Source organism: Gopherus flavomarginatus, chromosome 1 (genome assembly GCF_025201925.1).
Source record: "Gopherus flavomarginatus isolate rGopFla2 chromosome 1, rGopFla2.mat.asm, whole genome shotgun sequence".
NCBI lineage: Eukaryota > Metazoa > Chordata > Testudines > Testudinidae > Gopherus > Gopherus flavomarginatus.
In genome coordinates, this window is record NC_066617.1 from 259,044,518 (window position 1) to 259,065,809 (window position 21,292).

A 21,292-nucleotide genomic window follows, 5' to 3' on the forward strand; every position below is an offset into this window, starting at 1 on the left:
TGATTAATCACAACCGAGATGTGTTCTCTACAAAACCAGGGCGGACAACTGAGACCTATCACCATATCCGCACAATCCCCAGAGCCAAGGTAACATTGAGACCCTATTGAACCCCAGCAGCCAAAAGAGAAGAAATTAAAGCCGAAGTAAAGAAAATGTTAGAATTGGAGGTTATTGAAGAATCTTACAGTCAGTGGCGCAGTCTAATCATTCTAGTGCCTAAACCTGACGGTACCAGGAGATTCTGTAATGACTTTCATCAACTGAATGAAGTATCCCAATTCGATGCATGCCCCATACCATGCATCGATGAACTGGTTGACCGACTGGGTAGTGCCCGATTCTTGACTACACTGGATCTGACAAAAGGGTATTGGCAGATTCCCCTGACCAAAGAAGATAACCAGCATTCTCCACCCCGGACAGGCTATTCCAGTACAATGTCCTCCCTTTTGGGCTACATGGGGCCTCAGCCACATTCTAGCGTCTCATGGATAAGCTGCTGCGTCCCCATACTAGTTATGCAGCCACATACCTAGATGATGTCATCATCCATATGCCAGACTGGGGAACCCATTTGGAGAAAACTGAGGCGGTACTACGCACCTTAAGGCAGGCTAGCCTCACCGCTAATTCCGCTAAATGCGCCATAGGGCTAGCAGAGGCTAGGTACCTGGGATATATTGTAGGCAGGAGCATAGTGAAGCCCCAAACGAATAAGTTAGAGGCAATTCAAAACTGGCCCCGACTAACCTGAAAGAAGCAGGTCTGTGCGTACCTAGGCATGGTAGACTACTACCAATGTTTTATTCCCCACTTCGCCAGTAGGGCAAGTCCCCTAATGGACCTGGTGAAGGCCTGAGGTCCAGACATGGTGAAGTGGACCAACGCAGTAGAGGGGGCATTCATAGACCTTCGGACGGCCCTCTGTAATGATCCCATATTCATAGCCCCGGACTTTAACAAGGAATTTATTTTACAAACAGATGCTTCCGAGGTGGGGTTGGGGGCGGTTCTGTCACAAATGATTGGAGAAGAAGAACACCCGATCCTCTACCTAAGCAGAAAGCTGCTCCCAAGAGAACAGAAGTATGCAGTAGTCAAGAGAGAATGCCTTGCTGTCAAATGGCCATGGAGACACTGCGTTATTACCTCTTAGGCTGGCAATTTACTCTTGTGACGAACCATGCACCCCTCCAGTGGATGCAGAGAAATAAGGAAAAGAATGCAAGGGTCACCAGGTGGTTCTTATCCCTCCAACGAATCCAGTTCCGCATACAGCACAGGGCTGGATGCCACCATGGCAATGCTGATGGTCTATCACGAGCACATTGCCTGGCATCTCAAGTGGCCCAACTCTATGGTGTTGAGCAGAGGGCGGGGGATATGTGATGGGGCAAGGCCAGATGGCTACAGTAAAGTAGTGAGGAACAGGTATGTTAGCCCCAGGCTAAACAAATCCCTGGTAACATGTGTCATAAACAGATAGTTAAGGGTTAATGTCTCTTTTACCTGTAAAGGGTTACAAGCAGTGAACCTGGACCACCTGACCAGAGGACCAATCAGAAGACAAGACACTTTCAAATCTCGGTGGAGGGAAGTCTCTGTTTTGTGTTGCTTGTTTGTCTGTTGTTCTCTCTGGGTTCTGAGAGTGACCAGACGTACCTATAGGCTCTCTAATTTTCTGTTCAAGTAGTAAGTACAAGTAGAAAGGCGGTTTAGTCTTTTTGATTGTGTTTTATTTATTTGCAAAGGTGTATTTTGCTGGAAGGATTTTAATTTGTATTTGTGCTGGGGGGAAGGCTTCTCTCTAGTGTTTATAAGCTGAAAGACCCTGTAACATTTACCATCTTGATTACAGAGACAACTTTTACTTTTTTTCTTTCTTTTATTAAAAGCTTTTTTTTTTTAAGACCTGATTGATTTTTTCCCCCTTGTTGAGGCTCAAGGGAATTGAGTCTGTACTCACCAGGGAATTGGTGGGAGAAAGGGAGAGGGAAGGGAGGGGGGAAGGTGGAATTCCTCTGTTTTAGATTCACGGAGCTTGAATCTGTATTACCTCTTGGGGAGGAGAAAAGAGGAGGGGGAAGGTGCATTCCTCGCTGTTTTAAGATTCAAGGAGTTTGAATCACAGTGATCTTCCAGGGTAACCCAGGGAGGGAAAGCCTGGGAGAGGCAATGGTGGGGGAAAGGGTTTACTTTCCTTGTGTAAGATCCAGGGGGTCTGGGTCTTGGGGTCCTCTGGGAAGGTTTTGGGGGGACCAGAGTATACCAGGCACTGCAAGTCCTGGTTGGTGGCAGCACTACAAGATCTAAGCTGGTAATTAAGCTTAAGGGGATTCATGCTGATACCCCATCTTTTGGACGCTAAGGTTCAGAGTGGGGGTTATACCATGACATGGTGGTAGCGGTGGGACAGATGGAATCCAAAAGCCAGTAAGATTATTATTTTTCTTTTTTCTCTGCTAGCTGCTTATAAGCAGAGAGAAGGGGGGTTTTAAAAGCAAGTCTGCAGTTTTTTTCTCTCTTCCTTCTGAGTACTCTGAAGGCAGACATTAAGTTTAACGAGGGTCTTTTGTTAAGCAAAGCAGGCTTAAGCTGTGAACAGCAGACAACCAGCAAAACACATTTGCAAATGAAAGTGTTTTTTCTTTTTTTTTCTAACTCGTCGGGCAAAACTAGTTAGGAAGTGTTAAAAAGTCTGTTGCCAAGCAACCCTGAGCTGCAGCATTTCAGGTACTGAGCAGCAGGGGGCAACCAGCACAAGAAAACAGGAACCATGAGTTCCAAAGAAACCCTGAAGCAGGAACAAGCAAAGCTAGAAGCCATAGAAAAAGACAACAAACATAAAAGGAAGATGGAACTAATAAATGCAAAAATAGCCAGGGAAAAGGCAGCCCACAAAAGAGAACAAGTAGCCAAAGAGGCGGCCCACAAAAGAAAACAAGAAGACAAAGAGCCAGCCCACAGTAGACAGATAGAACTCCAGAGGGAGGCTCACCAGCAGGCCCTGGAATAAGAACAGGCTAAGCAGAAGGACACAGCCGATCCTACCAACCCTTCGCCAGTTATTGTTCCACATCCCAGGAAATTTCCCACCTACAAGGCAAGTGATGACACTGAGGCCTTCTTAGAAAATTTTGAAAGGACCTGCCATGGGTACAGCATCTCTAAAGACCAGTACATGATAGAGCTGAGGCCACTGCTCAGAGGACCCTTAGCAGAGGTGGCGGATGAAACGCCTAAGAACAATTATAAACTTTTTCAAACCAAGGCCAGGGTCAGAATGGGACTAACACCTGAGCATGCCCGTCGGAGGTTCAGAGCCCTAAGGTGAAAGCCAGATGTGTCATTTCCCCGACACGCCCACCACATTGGAAAGAATTGGGATGCCTGGATATCAGGAACAAAAGTTAAAACTCTGGAAGAGCTGTCCCTCCTGATGCAAATGGAACAGTTCTTAGAGGGTGTTCCTGAGGAAATAGAAAGGTACATCCTAGATGGCAAACCCAAAACTGTAACCGAGGCGGGGGAGATTGGAGCCAAATGGGTGGAAGTGACAGAAAAGAAAAAAGCTATTGTCAAGGGGAGCGAATACCACAGGGGGCACACCGACAATAAACCCTATCACCGAGGGCAACCCAAGACCCCACCTACAACCCAAGGAAAGCCGCAAGCTCCCTATTCTCCCACCTCACCAGTCTCCAGTAACCCACCTCGGCCCAGTGACCAGTCAGCTGGCCGATGCTTTAAGTGTAATGAACTAGGACATATAAAGGCCAACTGCCCCAAGAACCCCAACCGAGTGCAGTTCATTACACCACCATCACACCAACGATCCCCAGGCCCAGATGCCCCTCAAATACCCTTGGAGCGAAGGGAAATTTTGAGAGTGGGCGGAAAGAAGGTTATCGCGTGGAAAGACACCGGGGCACAAGTGTCAGCTATCCACCAATCCTTGGTGGATCCCAAATTCATCAACCCAGAGGCCCAAGTGACAATTTACCCCTTCATGTCACAAGCTGTAGACTTGCCTACAGCTGAACTGCCTGTCCAGTACAAAGGCTGGTCAGGAATGTGGACTTTTGCAGTCTATGACAATTGTCCCATCCCCATGCTACTGGGGGAAGATTTGACCAACCAGGTAAAGCGGGCCAAGAGGGTGGGAATGGTTACATGCAGCCAAACCAGGCAAGCTTCGAGACCCATCCCTGTTCCTGAGCCGTCCACAGGGGCCCCGTCTGTGTTACCAGAGACCCAGACAGAGGTAGTGGACCCGGATTCCATGCCAACCACTGAAACAGCCACAGCATCTCCAGTCCCAGGCCCGGAACTGGAAAAGCAACCAGCACTAGAACCGGGGCCAGCACTGACGCCAGCGCTTGCAAACCCATCTTCAACCCCAATGCCAGAGGGAGCCAGCGAGCCTGAACTGGCAGAAGCAGCAGACAACCATTCCCAAGAGGCTCAGCCAGAGCCTGAAATACCACCTGGTGCACCAGCGGAGAGCGATTCACCAGCAACGAAAACAACTCTATCACCTACATCACTTCCCGAGGGACCAAGCCCAAGTCCACAGTCTAAGGAAGAACTGGTGTCTCCAGCCTCAAGGGAACAGTTCTAGACTGAGCAGGAAGCAGATGACAGCCTTCAGAAAGCTTGGGTGGTGGCACGGAGCACCCCACTGCCTCTCAGCTCTACTAACCGATCCCAGTTTGTTGTATAACAAGGACTTTTATACAAGGAGACTCTTTCTGGTGAACACTAGGAAGACAGGCATCCGCAAAAACAGTTGGTGGTTCCAACTAAGTATCAGGGGAAGCTCTTAAGCTTAGCCCATGATCATCCCAGTGGCCATGCTGGGGTGAACAGAACCAAGGACCGGTTGGGGAAGTCCTTCCACTGGGAGGGGATGGGCAAGGACGTTGCCAAGTATGTCCGGTCTTGTGAGGTGTGCCAAAAAGTGGGAAAGCCCCAAGACCAGGTCAAGGCCCCTCTCCAGCCACTCCCCATAATTGAGGTCCCATTTCAGCGAGTAGCTGTGGATATTCTGGGTCCTTTCCCAAAAAACACCCCCAAAGGAAAGCAGTACATACTGACTTTCGTGGACTTTGCTACCTGATGGCTGGAAGCAGTAGCTCTAGGCAACACCAGGGCTAAAGCTATGTGCCAGGCCCTAACAGACATTTTTGCCAGGGTAGGTTGGCCCTCCGACATCCTTACAGATTCAGGATCTAATTTCCTGGCAGGGACCATGAAAGAACTGTGGGAAACTCATGGGGTGAATCACTTGGTTGCCACTCCTTACCACCATCAAACCAATGGCCTGGTGGAGAGGTTTAATGGAACTTTGGGTGCCATGATACGTAAATTCGTGAATGAACACTCCAATGACTGGGACCTAGTGTTGTAGCAGTTGCTTTTTGCCTACAGGGCTGTACCACGTCCCAGTTTAGGGTTTTCACCGTTTAAACTTGTGTATGGCCACAAGGTTAAGGGACCATTACAGTTGGTAAAGCAGCAATGGGAGGGGTTTACGCCTTCTCCAGGAACTAACATTCTAGACTTCGTAAGCAACCTACAAAGCACCCTCCGACACTCTTTAGCCCTTGCTAAGGAAAACCTAAAGGATGCTCAGGAAGAGCAAAAGGCCTGGTATGATAGACATACCAGGGAGCGTTCCTTCAAGGTAGGAGACCAGGTTATGGTCTTGAAGGCGCAACAGGCCCATAAAATGGAAGCATCATGAGAAGGGCCATTCACAGTCCAGGAGCGCCTGGGAGCTGTTAACTACCTCATAGCATTTCCCAATTCCTCCCTAAAGCCCAGAGTGTACCATGTTAATTCTCTCAAGCCCTTTTATTCCAGAGACTTACAGGTTTGTCAGTTTACAGCCCAGGGAGGAGATGATGCTGAGTGGCCTGAAGGTGTCTACTACAAAGGAAAAAGTAACGGTGGCGTGGAAGAGGTGAACCTCTCCACAGCCCTGGAACATCTGCAGCGACAACAGATCAAGGAGCTGTGCATTAGCTTCGCCTCATTGTTCTCAGCCACCCCAGGACGGACTGAACGGGCATACCACTCCATTGACACAGGTAATGCTCACCCAATTAGAACCCCACCCTACCGAGTGTCTCCTCATGCCCAAGCTGCTGTAGGATGGGAGATCCAAAACATGCTACAGATGGGTATAATCCGCTCATCTACCAGTGCATGGGCATCTCCAGTGGTTCTGGTACCCAAACCAGATGGGGAAATACGCTTTTGCGTGGACTACCGTAAGCTAAATGCGGTAACTCGTCCAGACAACTATCCAATGCCACACACCGATGAGCTATTGGAAAAGTTGGGACGTGCCCAATTCATATCTACAATAGACTTAACCAAGGGGTACTGGCAAGTACCACTAGATGAACCTGCCAAAAAGAGGCCAGCATTCATCACCCATGCGGGGGTGTTTGAATTTAATGTGCTTCCTTTCGGGCTGCGAAATGCACTCGCCACCTTCCAAAGGATGGTAGATGGTCTACTAGCAGAATTGGGAGAATATGCAGTTGCCTACCTCGATGATGTGGCCATTTTTTCAGATTCATGGCTCGAACACCTAGAACACCTGGAAAAAGTCTTCAAACACATCAGGCAGGCAGGACTAACTGTTACGGCCAAAAAGTGTCAAATAGGCCAAAACAAAGTGACTTACCTGGGACACCAGGTGGGTCAAGAAACCATAAACCCCCTACAGGCCAAGGTGGGTGTTATCCAAAAGTGGCCTGTCCCAAAGTCCAAAAAACAGGTCCAATCCTTCCTGGGCTTGGCTGGGTATTACAGGCGATTTGTACCACACTACAGCCAAATCGCTGCCCCACTGACCGACCTGACCAAAAAGACCCAGCCAAATGCAGTTATGTGGACTGATGAGTATCAAAAGGCCTTTACCCAGCTTAAGGCGATGCTCATGTCTGACCCTGTGCTAAGGTCCCTGGACTTTGACAAGCCATTCCTAGTAACCACAGATGCATCTGAGTGTGGTGTAGGAGCAGTTCTCATGCAGGAAGGACCGGATCACAACTTCCATCCTGTCGTGTTTCTCAGCAAGAAACTGTCTGAGAGGAAAAGCCACTGGTCCATCAGTAAAAAGAAATGCTATGCCATTGTGTACGCCCTGGAAAAGCTACGCCCATACGTTTGGGGACAGCAGTTCCAGCTACAAACCGACCATGCTGCGCTAAAGTGGTTTCATACTGCCAAGGGAAACAACAAAAAACTGCTTTGATGGAGTTTAGCTCTCCAAAATTTTAATTTTAAAATTCAACACATTTCAGGAGCTTCTAACAAAGTAGCTGATGCACACTCTCGTAAAAGTTTCCCAGAATCCACTGGTTAAAAATTGTCCTTAAAATGTAAAAAGTCTTGTAGTTTACATACTTAGTAGTATATATAAAGGTGCATGTGTTGTATTAATCTGTTTATTCTAAAGTTCTAGGAAGAAATCACCGCCAGTGAGATTCCCCACTGTCTGCAATTTGGGGGGCATGTCATAAACAGATAGTTAAAGGTTAATGTCTCTTTTACCTGTAAAGGGTTACAAGCAGTGAACCTGGACCACCTGACCAGAGGACCAATCAGAAGACAAGATACTTTCAAATCTCGGTGGAGGGAAGTCTTTGTTTTGTGTTGTTTGTTTGTCTGTTGTTCTCTCTGGGTTCTGAGAGTGACCAGACGTACCTACAGGCTCTCTAATTTTCTGTTTAAGTAGTAAGTACAAGTAGAAAGGCAGTTTAGTCTTCTTGATTGTGTTTTATTTATTTGAAAATGTGTATTTTGCTGGAAGGATTTTAATTTGTATTTGTGCTGGGGGGAAGGCTTCTCTCTAGTGTTTATAAGCTGAAAGACCCTGTAACATTTACCATCTTGATTACAGAGACAACTTTTACTTTTTTTCTTTCTTTCATTAAAAGCTTTTTTTTTAAAGACCTGATTAATTTTTTCCCCTTGTTGAGGCTCAAGGGAATTGAGTCTGTACTCACCAGGGAATTGGTGGGAGAAAGGGAGAGGGAAGGGAGGGGGGAAGGTGGAATTCCTCTGTTTTAGATTCACGGAGCTTGAATCTGTATTACCTCTTGGGGAGGGGAAAAGAGGAGGGAGGAAGGTGCATTCCTCTCTGTTTTAAGATTCAAGGAGTTTGAATCACAGTGATCTTCCAGGGTAACCCAGGGAGGGAAAGCCTGGGAGAGGCAATGGTGGGGGAAAGGGTTTATTTTCCTTGTGTAAGATCCAGGGGGTCTGGGTCCTGGGGTCCTCTGGGAAGGTTTTGGGGGGACCAGAGTGTACCAGGCACTGCAAGTCCTGGTTGGTGGCAGCACTACTAGATCTAAGCTGGTAATTAAACTTAGGGGGATTCATGCTGGTACCCCATCTTTTGGATGCTAAGGTTCAGAGTGAGGGTTATACCATGACACCATGGTAACCAAATGGCAGTTGTTCCAGGTTAATCAAGACACCTGGGGTCAATTAAGATCCTTCTAGAACACAGTGGTGATAGCTAAATTGATTGGGACACCTGAACCCAATAAGGGCTGGCTGGAAGGGCTGGTGCCTCCCAGTTAGTCAGTGAGGCACAGGTGTCAGGAGCTATAGGAGGGAGCTGTGCTGTTGAAGGAATGAAGCAGTACGAAGCCATATCAGGTGCAAGGAAGGGGGCCCTGAGGTAACAGTGAAGGAGATATTGAGTGGGAGCTGCTGTGGGGAAGTGGCCCAGGGAATTGCACACATCCTATTTCCAAAAAGTCAGCTACCATAGCTGCTAATTTTAGGGTCCCTGAGCTGGAGCCCCGAGTAGAGGGTGGGCCTGGGCTCCCCACTTCCCTCCATGATTAATCACTGAGACTGGGAGACAACAGAGACTGTAAGAGGGAGGATTAATTCTCCTCACCTCCGTTGTTGGCTTATGATGAAAATGGCTCAGTAAGCTGTGATCCTTGCCTCTGGAGAGAGAAGGGCTATGTGGAGAGTCACAGTGAACCTCTGAGGCTAGCAAAATCCACCAGGAAACGCAGGACCCACAGACTCAAGGACAGAACTTTGTCACAATAGTTAATAAATCAATTTGTTTGTTTGTTCTACCTGAAACAGTGCGTTTGGTTTGAAGCATGTCAGAGACTTCCCTTGGGATAACACGCCTGGTACATATCAATTTCTTTGTTAAACTGATGAACTCATATAAGCTTGCAGCATCCAGCGGGCATAATTGGACACTGTAAAACAGAGGTTCCTAGGGTTGTGTCTGGGACTGGAGATACTGGCTAGTGTCATTCGGTTGCACAATCCAATGAGCAGCTTACATACCAGAGCCTGTACTTGAACAGCCCAGGCCTGGGGGTTCTCACAGCAGAGCAGGGTAAGGCTGGTTCCCAGAGTCAAGGATTGGAGTGACCTAGCAGATCACCGGTCTGGATCACACCAGAGGGGAACATCACACTGGCCCCAACTCATCTTTCCTTATTCTCTTATTTATAAAACTAAAAAATATATTATTTATTTAATTTCCTTGGCAAGCGCTAATTAGGCTTGACTCTTAACAGTTCTCACTTTTTTCCTACATTTCCTTATCTCCACGATGTACCTTTCTTTGCTGATCAGCCCTTTTTTCCATTCCCTATAGTCTCTGCTTACTCTCAATAACCTTTTTGAGGTGGATCCTTTCCTTACAACTCCCTCCCCCTCCCCCTTCTTGAGATGGAAATTTCAGATCATTTTTATATTGTTAATTTGAAGAAATTATAAGTCTCCTCCACATTTAAGTTCCTGAGCTCTTTTGTCCAGCTGACTTCCTTTTAACTAATTCCATTAATTTCCCAAGGTCTGCGCTTTTGAAATAAAAACTGTAGTTTGGCTGGATTTTGATTATCCTTCCATTTAATTTAAATGGAATCAATTTGTGATCTCTCAATCCAAGTTTGTTTCCTATGGTTATATCTTCTATGGTGATCTCACTACTTAATAAAACCAAATATAAAACTACATCACCTCTTGTTGGTTTAGACACAATTTGATGAAGAAAACTTTTATCTATCCCCTGCAGGAATAATTTGGCCCTGCCAGTATTAGTAGCATTTATTCTTCTTTCAATATCCGGGAAGTTAAAGTCTCCCATTATGACAATTCCCAAACATATTTCTCTCTAATAATAAAGACATCACTATCCATATCCAGGGATGACCCTGGGGGGTCTATAGAAGACCTACAATACGATCCCAACAGAATCTAATTTGCTTCCACAAAGTGATTTTTGACCCAAACAGATTTTGTTTTGTCCATGCTATCACTTCATATTTCTTTAGGGTTTACTGCTTCTTTGATATACAGCACAACTCCACCTCCCTTACCTTTATTTCTATCTCCTCTAAGCAGCATATCCTTCAGTAAGATGTATTCCAGTCCTGAGTGTTTCTGCAATCCCTACAATATCTGGTTAGGCCTCTTGCACCAGTTGTTCCAGTTTCTCCATTTTATTGCCCAGACTTCTTGCATTCATGTACAAGCATTTCAGTTGTTTCTTTCGACTCTCACACAGTTTTTTGGCTCAGTGGTGCTCTGCTGTGTCTTCATTTAGCTGATTTTCCTGTTCCTGTGTACTGAAGTCAGGAGCGGAGATTTCGAGAGTCTCTCCCAGCCTTCTCCCCTCTCTTACAGTCCTTCTTATCAATCATGACATCCTTGTTAGCAAAAGATTAATACTCCAGGTACTCAAGTGAAGGCCATCAGTTGAGAAGTCTTCTTTCAATTAATGCCTTTCAATGGTCCCAATCCATTAGCACCAATCCTTTAGTTATCTTCATTACCTTGTCATACTTTCACTCTCCTTTAGAGAGTGGAAGTATTCTGTTGACAATCACTTGAATCATAGAATATCAGGGTTGGAATAGACCTCAGGAGATCATCTAGTCCAACCCCCTGCTCAAAGCAGGACCAAATCCCTAAATGGCCCCTGCAAGGATTGAACTCACAACCCTGGGTTTAGCAGGCTAATGCTCAAACCACTGAGCTATCCCTCCCCTTCTACTTCAGTGTCTTACCCAGTCAAGCATAGTCATTCTTGGCCCATTCCAATGGGAATCTAGCAGTGTCATTCATTCTGACATACAGCACAATCAGTGGTTTTTTCCCCACTCCCATCAGGATGCTCTTCAGCTTCAAGTCCACATCTTATATCCTTGCTCCTGGCAAACAGCACACTTTTCTGTTCTCTGGATCTGGTTTCCTGACAGGCCTGTTGATTCTTCTGAGTATGTTGCCCCGCTCCTATCCATTCAAATTGTTGTTCAAAGTGGTGGGCTAGGAAAATGATCTTTGCAACATGTCATCCCTCTACTGGTTCCACTTTCTCAAACATAAATTACTTGTCTTCACTTTCAAGGCCCTTCATGGCCTATGTATCATCTCTCCTTCACTTTCAAGATTTTGACTCTCCTCTTTAAATGGCCAGTGATATTAGCTTTCATTGCCCTCTCGTTAAATTCTCAAACAAGCAGTTTTGTGCTTCCTCCTATGCTGTGTCTCAATCTTGGATGAGCTCCCCATAAACGTCTGCAAAGCCACCTCATTATCCTCTTTCAAAACCCTCCTTAAAACTCTATGCCATAATGCCAACAAAAACTGAATGATGGTTAGGGCCTCAGGCAGAAGTGGTGGGGCCTCAGGTGGAAGTAGGTGGGGCTGGGGGTCAGCCTCCCGCAGCCAGCCCATCCACACTGCCTGGCCTGTTCTGCCTGGGGTTCCGGCAGCAATTTAAAAGAGCCTAGGGCTCCAGCTGCTGCTGCGAGCCCTGGGCCCTTTTAAATTGCCAGCCCTGGGGCAACTGCCCCTTTTGCCCCTCTCCCCCCTGTTGGCAGCCCTGCTGGTAAGGTCACTATGGGCATGGTCACCAACCAGGGAGGGGGCAAAAGGGGCCACGGCAGTGCTTTAACTTTGACTGCATATGGGCCAGTACCGGCTTCTTACTGGTACTCTGTAGTGGCCCACTTTCACCCTGGCTCTGACCCCTGCCTGTCATGCTGACCAATACATTCTCATTGTTTCCTTGTACTTCGCCACCTGGCTGTATCCATCTGTTGTCTCTTGTCTTAAATTGTAAGTTCTTAGGGATAAGGACAATCATGTTGTTCTGTTTGTACAGTGCCTAGCACAATGGGGTCCTGGTAATACAAATAATAATTAAAATGTTACTAATAGTCTTTCATACATCAACTTGTTCCCTCACAGTGTGTTTAAGGATCTATTTTCCCTTTTCATGCATTTTTAATTTCATAATTTATCTTTTCTATGTTTTCGCAAGTCTGTCCTCCTATCTTCCAGTACCCAAAGTGAAACTAATGTTTCAAATGCTCCACATGGCAGAAGAAGTGGGGCAAATTTTAGCAAACATATTTACTAACAACATGAAAGCTTTGAGGAGACATGTTAGTAAAACTGATGCCAAAAAGCACTGCATTTTCTCCATGCTCAAAGCTCTGCTGGTCTGAAAGTCCAGGAAAACAAAGTGCTTGAATTTGGCTTTTTGCAGTTAGCTTTGCTTTGCTGCTGCACAAATTCCCCAGTGTGCTTTGATCTACCCTGCTTTGAAATGGAAGTAGATTAAAGTGCACTAGAGAGCGTTTTGTGCCCACAGCAGGCACCACAGGGACACTTAGTGCGTGGCAAGCTACTACAGGACAGATTTACACCCCTACTTGCCACAAAGTGTTTGTGGAGAAAAGCTGAGGAAAGGCAACAGCTGACGCCTAGAGTGGGTGCCCTTCGTGGGCCACAGAGGGGGAATATAGGTGCAGTTGTCTTTACTTGTGAAAGTGGGTGCATAATTGGTTGAAAGACTACTCAGCATACTGTAGCTATCAACGATTCACTGTCAAACTGGGAATGCATATCTAGTGGGATACCGCAGGGGTCAGTCTGGGTCCAGGATTATTCAACATTTTCACTAATGATTTGGATAATGGAGTGGAGAGTATGCTTACAAAATATGTAGATGGGAGGGGTTGCAAGAACTCTGGAGAGCCGGGCTAGAATTCAAAAGGACCCTGACAAGCTGGAGAATTGTTTTTAAATCAATAAGATGAAATTCAGTAAAGACAAGTGCAAAGTCCTACACTCAGAAAGGAAAAAAAATCAAATGCACAACTATAAAATGAGGAATAATTGGCTAGGCAGTAGTACTGCTGAAAAGAATTAGGGGTTATAGTGGATTGCAAATTAAATATAAGCCAACATGTGAGGCAAGCGCTGGGGGGGAAGGGGCAGGAGCGGAAATATGGTATGCTCAGGGAGGAGGCGGGGGGGCAGGGGAGGAAGCAGAGGAGGAGGTGAGGTCGTTGGGGGGCAGGGCAGGGAGCTTGGCTGCCTGTGGGTGCAGGGGCTTAATCTGCAGCAAGGAAGATTTAAGTTAGATATTAGGAAAAAAATTCCAACTATAGGGTTAGTTAAGCTCTGGAATAGGCTTCCAAGGGAGAGCGTGGAATCACCATCTGTCATAAACAGATAGCTAAGGGTTAATGTCTCTTTCACCTGAAGCACCTGACCAGAGGACCAATCAGGAAACCGGATTTTTTCAACTTTGGGTGGAGGGAATTGAGTGTCTAGGGTCTTTGTTTCTGGCTGCCTGCTTTCTCTGAGCTTTGGAGAAGTAGTTCTACTTTCTAGTCTTTTTTTTCTAAGTGTAAGGACAAAGAGATCAGCTAGTAAGTTATATGGTTTCTTTTCTTTGGTATTTGCATGAATATAAGTGCTGGAGTGCTTTGATTTGTATTCTTTTTGAATAAGGCTGTTTATTCAATATTCTTTTAAGCAATTGACCCTGTGTTGTATCATCTAAATACAGAGAGAACATTTGTACTTATTTTTCTTTCTTTTTATATAAAGCTTTCTTTTAAGACCTGTTGGAGTTTTTCTTTACTTCAGGGAAATTGAGTCTGTACTCACCAGGGAATTGGTGGGAGGAAGAAATCAGGGGAGATCTGTGTGTTGGATTGCTAGCCTGATGTTGCATTCCCTCTGGGGGAATAGGAAAGTACTTTTTGTTTCCAGGATTGGGAACAGAGAGGGAGATTCACTCTGTGTAGTTTCACAGAGCTTGTGTCTGTGTATCTCTCCAGGAGCACCTGGAGGGGGGAAGGGAAAAAGGATTATTTCCCTTGGTTGTGAGACTCAAGGGATTTGGGTCTTGGGGTCCCCAGGGAAGGTTTTTCAGAGGGACCAGAGTGCCCCAAAACACTCTAATTTTTTGGGTGGTGGCAGCAGGTACCAGGTCCAAGCTGGTAACTAAGCTTGGAGGTTTTCATGCTAACCCCCATATTTTGGACGCTAAGGTCCAAATCTGGGACTAAGGTTATAACACCATCATTGGGGGTTTTTAAGAACAGTAGACAAATAGCTTTCAGGAAAGAACAAGTAAATCTAGACCAGCCTCAGTGGAGGGGATAGGACGAGATGACCTCTCAAAGTCCTTTCTACCCCACCATTTCTGTGATTCTAATCTTGCAAATGCATATGCTTAATTTTAGCATCTGAGTAATTCACATGATTGGGGCTGTGGTCTTTGTTCCTCAGTTTCTCTGCCTGTAAAATGGGGATAATACTACTTCCCTACTTCAAAGGACATGTTGTGAGGATAATTTTTTTTTAATTTGTGAGAGGTGTTCAGATAGGTTATGGTGAATTCTATAGAAATACCTATAAATGAATACATAAATGTTGGAGGAAAATGCCATTTGTCTTCAATAAAAACAGTATGTGGGATGGTGTATTTAAACCTAATAGAAAACGTTTTGGGCTTTTTTAACGTCAAGCAAAACAGGCTTTGGATTTAACACTTCCTTGCTGTGAACCAAATGATGACAACATTCTACATGTACACACAAACAAGAAAGAAAACTGATGATAGGCAGCTAGTGGGATTTTCAATCTGTCTTTAGGTGCTTAAATACCTTTGAAAATCTGTTCTTTAGGAGTCTCAATCTTTATGCTGTGAAGTGCCCAACAGTGTATCTACGTTGCAGCTGGAAGCATGCCTCCCAGCATGGGTACACAAACCCATTCTAGCTCTGCTCAAGCTAGCATGTTAAAAATAGCAGTTTGGACATTGCAGCACAGGTGATGTCACAGGTTAGCCACCTGAGTACAAGCCTGCCTGAGCCCTGGGTCCAAGCTCAGGTGGCTAGCCTGTGCTGCAAACTCCACACTACTAATTTTGGCATGTTATTTCAAATAGAGTTCACGTGTCCATCTACCCAGGCAGGGAGGCAGCTGCACTATAGACATACTCTTTGCCATCTAAAAATGGGATTTAGGCACTTATAAACATTTTACCCTTTGTCCCTAAACTATTTCAAAGCCTGCAAATCTCCAATCCTGCAAATACTCAAGCATGTGCATAACTTTACTCTGTTCACTTCAGTGGGAGGGACTACTCTCACATGAGTAAAGTTACACCCATGCTTATGCACAACCTTACAGCTATTTCCTTGGTTTTCAGAGTTCATGAAGATAAGGATGTTTTGCTGGGCTAGCAGCAAACTTTATATTTTCAGGCAAGCACTTAAGAGGAATAACACCATCTTCTCCCCTCCCCTTCTTTTTATGCCTTTCGAGCTGAACCATGTCCATATTTCTGTGTAGTATGTCGTCTTTGATCATATATAGGAGGCAGTCTCCTTGATGATCATGGTGGGAGGGATCAACTGTTTATCTCCTTTGTGAAATCCTATCAGCCAGTCTCTTCAGCAACCATTTGCTTGCTGATTCCATGACTAGATGATGTTTCTCTGGCAGTAATTGTAATTTTCTAAGAGCTTGCCTGCTGGAAAGTCAGGACTTGATTAAAAATGCACAGGCAGGAATATAATTTCACTGCTACTGTTCTCTCATACAGTTTCTTAAGATGTATGTTTCAGGTGACTGGTTATTGCAGTGGGGTTTGCTCTAGGTCACAGAAGGAAGGAAAACACTCTTTAAGGAAACAGTGTGCTGCAGATTTTGCAATGACAGAGCAGTTGGGGAAACAGGGAAAATTCATTGGCTGCTGTTATTATTTTTATCTGGCCCTTAGTCTGTTACATGATGGTAGAAAATAAGTAAATAAAAACTTTAGCTAATAATATTATCATCTCAGCATAATAAAACATTGACTTTTACTGCCAGTCAGCTCTTCAGGGGGAAAAGAAAACACAAGCTGCAGAAGCAGAGGATACCAGACTTAGAGTTTAAAAAAAAAATGCTCAAAACCAATATAGGTGCCAAGTCTCACTCATTTGGAGGCAAATTTCTTCTATTTGAATAGAATTTAAGACAGCACTAGAAATCTCTCTCCCTTTTTTGTGAGTATTTCAATGAGATTTCTCTTGCAGAAAAAATATCCTTTAAAACAATTTTAGAGGATGTATGAATCGTGTTAACATTCAAAATATATCTGAAATATTATCAAAATGACACCTATTTATAATAGTTCTGTGAGACAAAGTATAGTGAAAAGATGGTAGGACTGACTTGTAGTTAAAGCAGAGGATGGGATTCAGTAAGTCTGTCTTCTATTCCCTATTATACCACAGGATTTAGCCCTGATCCTGAAAAAACTTATGCCCATTGATTTTTAGCATGCAGAAATCTTTACAGGATTGGGGGTAATTTTGGTGTCTTGGTTTTTGGGTGCTAAAATAGATACCTGCGTCTGATATTCAGAGATGGTGAATATCCATACTGTTATTGAAGTAAGCAAGAGTTGTGGTTGCTCAGCACCTCTGAATATCATGTCCTAGGTATCTAACATTGGGCTGCCAAAATTGAGGCCACTTTTTAAAACAGGACTCCCATCCTGCAAACCCGTATGCTGATCTGTAACTTACTGATATGAATAGTCACACTGAAGTTAATGGGACTATTCACATGCTTGAAGGTTAGATCCTGCAAGTGGCTCTACATGGCCAGATGCAGACATCTGCACCTGTGCTGAACCACAGCCACTTCAGTGGGGCTCTCTGTGGGTTTGCCCCAGTGTGACCAAGGGCAGGATTGTGTGGCCTTGGGCAATTCACTTAGGCCTTGATCCTGCAAAGATTTATGCAGCTACTGTAGGATTAAGACCTAAGAGGGAAGAAGAATTCATTGCAACTACTAAACCAAAAAAAATTTCAAAAATAACAATACATGTTTTTAAACACAACAAAAACAAACAATATTACATAGATTTTTTTTAAAGTAAAAAAAAAAAGAAAAATCAGAGACCTGTTTTTGGTTACTTTGTAAAATGCAATTGATATTTCTGCCATACACGTTGCACTTTTGCTCTTTGAAACCAGCCTGTATAATGAACCAATCCTGCAAATTGCTCTGTGTGGGTGGGCCATGTGGAGTACAGAATCTAAAACTGCCCTGGCAGCTTAGGAGTTTCTGCTTTTAGCATCAATGAAAGGCTGGTACTTAGAGTTCATCTATGTGTGTGACAAGGGAAAAATACATAAGCCCCTTAGACATGATCCTGAGCTCTCGCATCTCCTAAAGGGCCCAATCCTGCATGTTGGGGAACTTGGCCACTGATAGGCAGGGAGCTCCAGTACTGGGCCAGAAGGCTGGGGGTCAAAAATAAGGATGCTTAACATAAAGTCCTTAGGGAAATGGCACAAAGGGACCAGATGCCTGCTGGTGAGTTTTGTTTTCCACTTCAGTGGGAGGACAAAAAGCCCTATGCAGAACCCCCCCTGCTTTGCGCTACAAGACCTTGTTATTTAGGCTCAGTGCAAGTCCCAGTCATAGAATCACAGGACTGGAAGAGACCTAGATAGGCCATCTAGTCCAGTCCCTTGCACGCATGGAAGGACTAAGTATTATCTAGACCAGGGGTTCTCAAGCTTTTTCTTTCTGATTATCCCCTCCCACCCCCAACATGCTATAAAAGTTCTGTGTCCCACCTGTGCCACAATAACTGATTTTCTGCGTATAAAAGCCAGAGCCTGTATTAAGGGGTAGCAAGCAGGGCAGTTGCCTGGGGCCTTGTGCCACAGGACCTACATTGCTTCAGCCCCAGTGGCAGGGCTCAGGGCTTCAGTACCAAGTGGTGGGGCTTCATCTTTCTATCCTGGGCCTCAGTGAGTCCAATGCTGACCCTGCTTAGCAGCCCCCCTGAAACCTGCTGGCAGCCCCCCAGGGGGCCCTAGACCCCTGGTTGAGAACCACTGATCTAGACCATCCCTGGCAGGTGTTTGTCTAACTTGCTTTTAAAAATCTCCAATCATGAAGATTCCACAACCTCTCTGGTCAATTTATTCCAGTGCTTAACAACCCTGACAAATAGGAAGTTTTTCCTAATGTCCAACCTAAACCTCTTGCTGAAATTTAAGCCCATTGCCTCTTTATTCCTGGGGGAATTCTGCATTACTGCGCAATGCAGAATTTTCCAGAAATTAATGTTGGATGTGCAGAATTTCCTTCCCCCCGAAACGGGTTGCAGAGATGTTTGTACCACTAGGGGCTGCTGGACCTGGCAGAGACCAGCTCGCAAATAGAAGACAAAGCTAGAGGGAAGGGAAGGAACTTGAAAACAGGGGGTGCTACTACCCCTGAAATGGATCTTTTCTGGCTCCTGGTGGATTACTGTCATACCAGTGAAAAAGGTCCACAATAATTATCTTCAATACACAGCAGTTTATTGAGAAGGAATTACACAAGCGGTAAAGGGTTACATTAAGCACATAACTCCTATGTTAGACATTAAGAACTACACATTAAGAGCTATACCTTCCTCTTAGCAATCATCTCTTTCACAAACATACACAAACAGGCCCTGCGCTAGCCTCACGCAGTTCCTGCTTGGCAAACAGAAGGTGGTTACCAATTCTATGGATGCCTTCTTCTCTCCAGGTCTGTTCTCCTCAGCCCTCTGGTCTTTCTCGGATTCTCTTGACGCAAGACCTTGGTTGCCTTGAGACCCCTCTGGTTCACAGTCCTACTCAAGCCCACGGAGCAGAGTTTTGGCTACTCTGTCTAGCAGCATTGCTTCTTCAAGCATTAGTTAAGGAATCCCAACCACAGTAATTTACTTTGCTTTACTCTTTTTCCTTAAAGGAGTCACATGTCTTAAAAGCATGCCCAGTGGGCATGTGGTTATTACTTTTACCTAATTAGTGTTTTCGAAGGGGCTGGAGGTGGTGGTACCGAATGAACATCACCCCATCCCAAGTTTACTCACTCAGCAATCATTCACTTTGGTTCTCTGCATGTACTTGCTGTAAGGTCACTAAAACCAGGTGGACCTGTGCTCCATGCTGGAACTTTATATTTACTTTTGCATGGGCCCATATTTGCTGACCAATAAGTTCAATATTGATCGTACATGCAGACTTTGCCAGTCCTTTACTAAATTTGCTTCTGTTTAAAGTGGACCTGCTCCCAGGATCCTCCGCAGCCATTCAGCCATGTTTAAGTCATATAAAGTTATGCTCACACCATTCATTCAGTATGGCCACACCAATTTGGCACCATGCCTGAAGCTGCAGTTTTCAGCATGCCCTGAAGGAGGGAGGTGGTGGCACACAAGAAATGCCATGGAAGCCTGGGACCCAGCATCAGGCTGTTTCTCCCTCTGGATCCCTGGGCTGTAGGAGGGTAGGGTCTGTGAGTGTCTGGGTTGGGGGTGTGTGTGCAGGGGTAGGGGTTGTGAGTGTGTGGGCCAGGGGTAGGGTTGCTAGGTGTCTGGTAATGTTACAGATATAATTGATGATGGGTATTTTGTAATAAATTATCAAAATAATTGAAACTAGTGATTATATGGTGGTGTTTTGACAAAATTTTTGCAGAATTTTAAAATATTGTATGCAGCATTTTTAATCTTTTGGCACCAAAGTTCCTCCAGGTGTACCTCTGTCCTATCCTTAGAGGCTGAAGAGAATAGTTTTTCTCCCTCCTCTTTGTACCAACCTTTTGTGCCATCCTGGGTAGGTGAAGCCTGCAGCTGCTGAGCCAGTGAAGTGCGAGAGTTTGGGGGCATCCTCCCGCCTGGTCCCACTCAGAGGATCTGCAGCCAAACTCCCGTGGTCCGCAGGGGGCCACAGGTGGGGGTGGGGGTGGGTGCGGGTGCGGGTGCAAGGCTGGGCAAGTCCCACGCTGCAGCGAGAGAGGCGAGGCCGGTCTCAGGAGCACCGCGAGCTGCAACCGGATAAGCTCCGCTGCAGCCCAGGCACCGTCCCCTCTTCGCCAGGGCGAGAGCCCGACCCTGACCCTGCCCCTGCCACGGAGGCTGGGCCCCAAGTGCGGGCGGGGAAGCGGGAAGAGGCTGCAGCGCCCGCTCACTCCCTGCCGGCTGCACAGGAGCCAGCGGGGCGGGGCCCGGGATCCCGCCCCTCTGAGAGTCGGGACTCAGGGGAAGAGCGGCGGCAGGGCAGGTGAGGCGGAGTCACTGGAGACAAGGGCTCTGCCCCGGAGGCGGCTGCATGGCGCTGCGCTGCAGTCCCAGCAGCCTCCGCAACTTGGCGCTGGGCTCCCGAGGGCAGCAGCGCCTCAGGTGACAGCCCAGGTGGGCCGGTGGGGGCCGGCCGTGGGCAGCTGCCGTGCCCCTGCGCTGCGCCGTGCCGAGCCGAGCCGCCCCGCCTCTGGCCCGGGAGCTCCCTGCGTGTCACGGCAGCTCTCGCGGGGGAGGAAGAAGGAGCGCCCGGGGCGCCGAGGGGCTGAACTTTGGAGCCTCTGCCCCTTATGGGGCCGGTCCCGAGGGGGCGGCGGCGGGGGAGGCGCTGTTGCCGCCGCTGCTGCCCTGTGTGAGGCGAGCTCGCTCCCGCCGGAGCGGCCCGGGGAGGAACTCCAGTCGGGTCCGCACCCGCGGCTAGTGCTGCAGCCGCCGCCGGGCCAGCGCGACGCGGACCCGTCTCTGCCGGGGAATCCCCCAGCGCTGCCCGGCCATGGAGGGCGAAGGCGGCGCGCGGGAACCTGGGTCCGGCATTGCCAGGTACACATGCCCGGGCTGGCGGGGGGAGGGGGCCTTTCCTTGCTAAGCGCTCACGCCCTAGCGCTGTCCTTCGTTTCCCTGTGTGTTTGGGGAGGTGCCGGGGGCGCAGCAGGCGGGGAGCGGGCCCCCAGCAGAGAGACTCCTCCGGAGTCTGGGCTCAAGCCGAGGGCGCTGGCAAAGGCTGGCTCTGTGCTGAAGGCGGGTTTGGCGGGTGTTTTTCCCCAAAGAAATGGCACTTTCGCTGTGATTTTACTTATTGATCAGAATTACCCTCATTCCCGCTGTTACAGCTAGAGAGCACCACGGAGATTT

General features: G+C 46.7%; 1 protein-coding gene across 7 annotated transcripts in view; it reads left to right on the forward strand.

The window, feature by feature from the left end:
* Window positions 1-21,292, forward strand: part of GRTP1 (growth hormone regulated TBC protein 1) — a 138,835-nt gene that overhangs the window by 30,092 nt on the left and 87,451 nt on the right. For 5 of the 7 annotated variants that reach the window (XM_050950341.1, XM_050950320.1, XM_050950310.1 and 2 more), the window contains exon 1: window positions 20,616-20,980. The exons of 1 other annotated variant lie outside the window; for it this stretch is intronic. In XM_050950341.1, the coding sequence (XP_050806298.1) occupies window positions 20,934-20,980 (47 nt within the window). In that variant the 5' untranslated portion in view covers window positions 20,616-20,933. Of the gene's footprint in view, window positions 1-20,615; window positions 20,981-21,292 lie in introns of those variants that run through there. One more of the 7 variants, XM_050950336.1, reaches the window with a different exon arrangement.